This window comes from Sander vitreus, chromosome 19, assembly GCF_031162955.1.
Source record: "Sander vitreus isolate 19-12246 chromosome 19, sanVit1, whole genome shotgun sequence".
In the NCBI taxonomy this organism is placed as follows: Eukaryota; Metazoa; Chordata; class Actinopteri; order Perciformes; family Percidae; genus Sander; species Sander vitreus.
The window spans coordinates 12,241,084-12,244,933 of record NC_135873.1 but is presented as its reverse complement, the minus strand read 5'-3'; the positions used below and the strand labels follow the sequence as shown (position 1 = coordinate 12,244,933).

Below are 3,850 nucleotides of genomic sequence, written 5' to 3'. Positions count from 1 at the left end.
CCCAGCGTCTGGCTCTAAGTCGCCCCACCAACCTCATGCCTAGCCCAAGCAGTAGCCTGCTCCCACCCCAGGCAGCAGCTCTGACCTTTCCCTCCTCTGGCCTCGCTGGAATGTCAAGCAACAACACCAATGCAGACAATGTCCTCAACTCTGTAACCAATAGCAACGGCATCACTCGCAGCAATGCCAGTGTCCTCGATCCCAGCGCCATGGTTACATATAGCAACATTGCTGCTTCAAACTCTCACGTAATCACCAATATTGATGGCGGTGACTTAAATCAAAGAGAGCCCACCACTGTCTTACCTTTCCACCAATCATGGGGCTCATTTGGACAAGGCCCCGACCATGCTATCTTCTACTGCAACACAGAAGGGAAAGACAACGTAGGAGCTGGGACAGTTGGGGGAAAAGAGCCAATCAACTGGCAATAGTGTTTAACTCTCCCAAAAGCATTACTACGCCCGAGGTATGAGACTCACCCAAACTGTTTTTTAATTCTAACTAGACTTCCAACATGGCAGTCTGAGACTTCAGTCAAACTTCAGTACTTTTTTCAAACATATTTCAAATAATTAAAATAGCTTTATAATTAGTGTATGTTTTTATTTTAAATTGTGTATTTAAATGTGTTACATATTTAAATGTTTCTTATGCATTTGACATTTCAATAAATTTCTTAACCTCATGGTAGTTTTAGATGTTTCTGACTTCAGTAAAAACACAACTTGTTTACATGGATTAAACAAAATATATCATGTTAATTTGTGAGCTTTAGAGGTGCCTAGGCAGGTTTTTTTTTTTTATTTACCTTTGGAGAGAGCCAGGCCAGCTGTTTCTCCCTGTTTTCAGTCTTTGCTGTCTTCCATGCAATCATCAGGCTTGGGGGGGTGGCATTTTTAGGCCTTTATTTTCATAGGGCAGCTGAAGACATGAAAGAGGAGAGAGAGAGAGAGAGAGAGAGAGAGAGAGAGAATGACATGCAGCAAAGGGCCGCAGGTCGGAGTCGACCTGGCGGCCCGCGTCAACCTGGCGACCTGCGTCAAGGAGTGAACCTCTATATATGGGCGTGTGCTCTACCAGGTGAGCTATCCAGGTGCCCATCAGGCTTCATATTTAACAGACATACATGAGAGTGATATCGATCTTCTTATCTAACGTTTGGCAAGAAAGTGTTTTTTCCAAAACATCAAACTATTCCTTTCACACAGCCCATTGGAGAAGTGAGGATGAGCCAAATAGTCCTCACTTTCCAGTAACGTCCTCGCTTTTAAAGTCTAAAAGTCAAAGTGGTCCTCACAAAGATAGACAAACATGAGCACGCACACATCCACAAAGACACACACACACACGCAGTTGGCAGAGCCATTTCAACACAAAGCTTGTTGAAAGGTTTTGATATAACACTATAATGGACTAATATTGACCTTGGTAGACCATCTCCTCTCTTACAGCTGTCTGAGTACGTGCGTGCTCAGAACTGACCTGTTGATGGTTAACTACAGTGATTGTTCTCTGAAAGATGCCAGGAAAGAGGCATTGTGAATGTGTGCGTGGGTCGCGTGTACAGTGTCTGTGTGAGAGGGTAGGCCTGCTAAATTCAGACTGAGGTTGATCTAAAATGAAGTAAAATAAACAAAAACACATGTAATGATGATTTGAAAAACCAGAGACAACATGGAAGTCCAAAAGAGACATAAACAGCATCATGTCCATCATTATTTAACTGATGCAAATTTCCAGGATCTACATATTGACTCTCTTCTCGTTCACGTTTTCTTACAATTCATCTGTGCTGATTCATCAGTTATATACTTGTCTATCCGGGGGCTCGATTGCATTTCTCAGGACGGTAAGTATTCTTTGGTCTCATATCTTTGAGAGTATTACTGCCACTGTGATAGTGATAACAGTGTTAGAATGTGTGTGTGTGTGTGTGTGTGTGTGTGTGTGTGTGTGTGTGTGTGTGTGTGTGTGTGTATGGTATGTATGTGTGTTGTTTGTTCATGTGGTCTATATACAGTAATGGGCAACAGTAACAGTAAACAGGCAAAGTAATCATGTATTTTTGAGCATCATGTGTTTTCCATATGTGTGTGTTCCTGCTAAAAGTTAACAACGGCCTTTCAAATGGTCCCTCGTCCTGTTACACTTCTTCCTCCTGACAAAGGTCCAAAATGTCTGGCATAATCTTTATTTTTTGTAGTTTGTAGTACGTATGTGTGCGTGGATGTCATATGTCTGTGTGCCTATGTGTATGTATGATGTGTATAAGCTATTGGACACCTTCATTTCCGTCTGGATAAATAAAGTATCTCTATCTATATCTATCTATCTATCTTTTCTCTGTCTGACACCCAATTTTTTTCAGATTATTTCCAACTGTGGGCATGCAACTTTCCAGTTGACTTTCCGTCAGCTCCGCCAAATCCATGCTGAATTGTCTAATTTACAAATATTAGTTGTGCTTTATGTGGTTGAAGTTGGATGATGGTGATGGCATGCGGCTATGAGTCCCTAATCAGGATCGGGAAATCAACTTGCCAGTCTCCTGCCGTCTCTTCTAGCCCTCGCTAGCTAGCCAGCTGGCCTGTCAAGTTTTCAAATTTAAACATCAGAGTAAACACAGTGGCTGTCAGCTAGGAGATGTGGCGACGATCTCGACCACGTGGACAAGCAAGACCATCTCTGTGTCGATCTCCATTCCTGCGTCAGAGGGGGCACTGCGTCATGCCTGTGTCAGTTTCCAGTGGGATGTGTGGAGCTGTGGGGACCTTTCGCTGAAACTTGGCTGGATCCTAGTGTGCCTGTGCCATTTAACTGAGTGACTCTTTTTATGTGTGCCGATCTGATGGCTACATTTTGCTTTATGATGAGTCATGCACAAGTTTAAGGAGCCCATGGGATAACATTTCACTGGAATTGTACCTTGTACAGTTTCCTGTGACAAATAAATAAAAGGGATTGATTGATTGACACTTTCCACTTCTGTAATATAGAGCATGAGATGTGTCAAGACAATAAATGTCCTTAAAAAGTGTCCGATTTGTCCACTTTTCTTGCTCTTTGGTCCATAACCGCCTGTTTTAATAGTTTTAACTTCCCAGAGCTAGGATAAGAATTGAAGATTTTGTTCTCATACTTTAATTGGAAAGTTTTTTGTTTTGCATTGAGTAGGGAGAAATCAGAGGGGGAGTGGCAGCCAGCAACAATCATGAATGTTTTTTCAGAGAGAGAGAGAGAGAGAGAGAGAGAGAGAGAGAGAGAGAGAGAGAGAGAGAGAGAGAGAGAGAGAGAGCACAAGCCTGTAGATACAAAGGGAGGAGGAAGACCAGACCAATGAGGCAAGGGAAGGGGGGAATGGGCAGAGAATGAACAGAGAAGTTACTGAGCAGTGGCCATTCACCTATTCATGATGAGCCGCTCTTTGCCAGTTGACTGAGCTCATGCCCCCCAACACAACCCATGCCCACTTTCTCTTATTTTCTGCTTTTTTTTCCTAGGTCTGAGAGGTATACCAGTAAAAAAAAGCTTTTAAACTCATTTCCCTGTTGTGGCAAGGATATTACGCTTAAGCATGCCTTACCAATACAGCACTTTTACTGTCATACACAGAAGCATTGTTGACAATGAATGTGTCCACAGAAATAACCCAAAGATGTTATAAACAAGAATAGCAACAAAAGACAACTTGATATATATTTTTCAGTTGTATTTAATGGCAGTTTGCATATTCCATTGCTTAACATGCAATTCCGGACATGTTTATAACAACAGTAATCATGTTCTGTGAATTGAGCAAAATCAAATAAGTCAGCATACAATTGACCCTGTATTTGGAAAGTCTATA

At 42.1% G+C, this 3,850-nt stretch overlaps 1 protein-coding gene across 2 annotated transcripts in view; it reads left to right on the top strand.

The window, feature by feature from the left end:
- The window catches only part of LOC144534277 (uncharacterized), an 18,550-nt gene extending 17,862 nt beyond the window's left edge, over positions 1–688 (top strand). For both annotated transcript variants that reach the window (XM_078276115.1, XM_078276114.1), the window contains exon 11: positions 1–688. This exon is cut by the window's left edge and continues 98 nt beyond it. In XM_078276115.1, the coding sequence (XP_078132241.1) occupies positions 1–434 (434 nt within the window). In that variant the 3' untranslated portion in view covers positions 435–688.
- Positions 689–3,850: the final 3,162 nt, after the last annotated feature.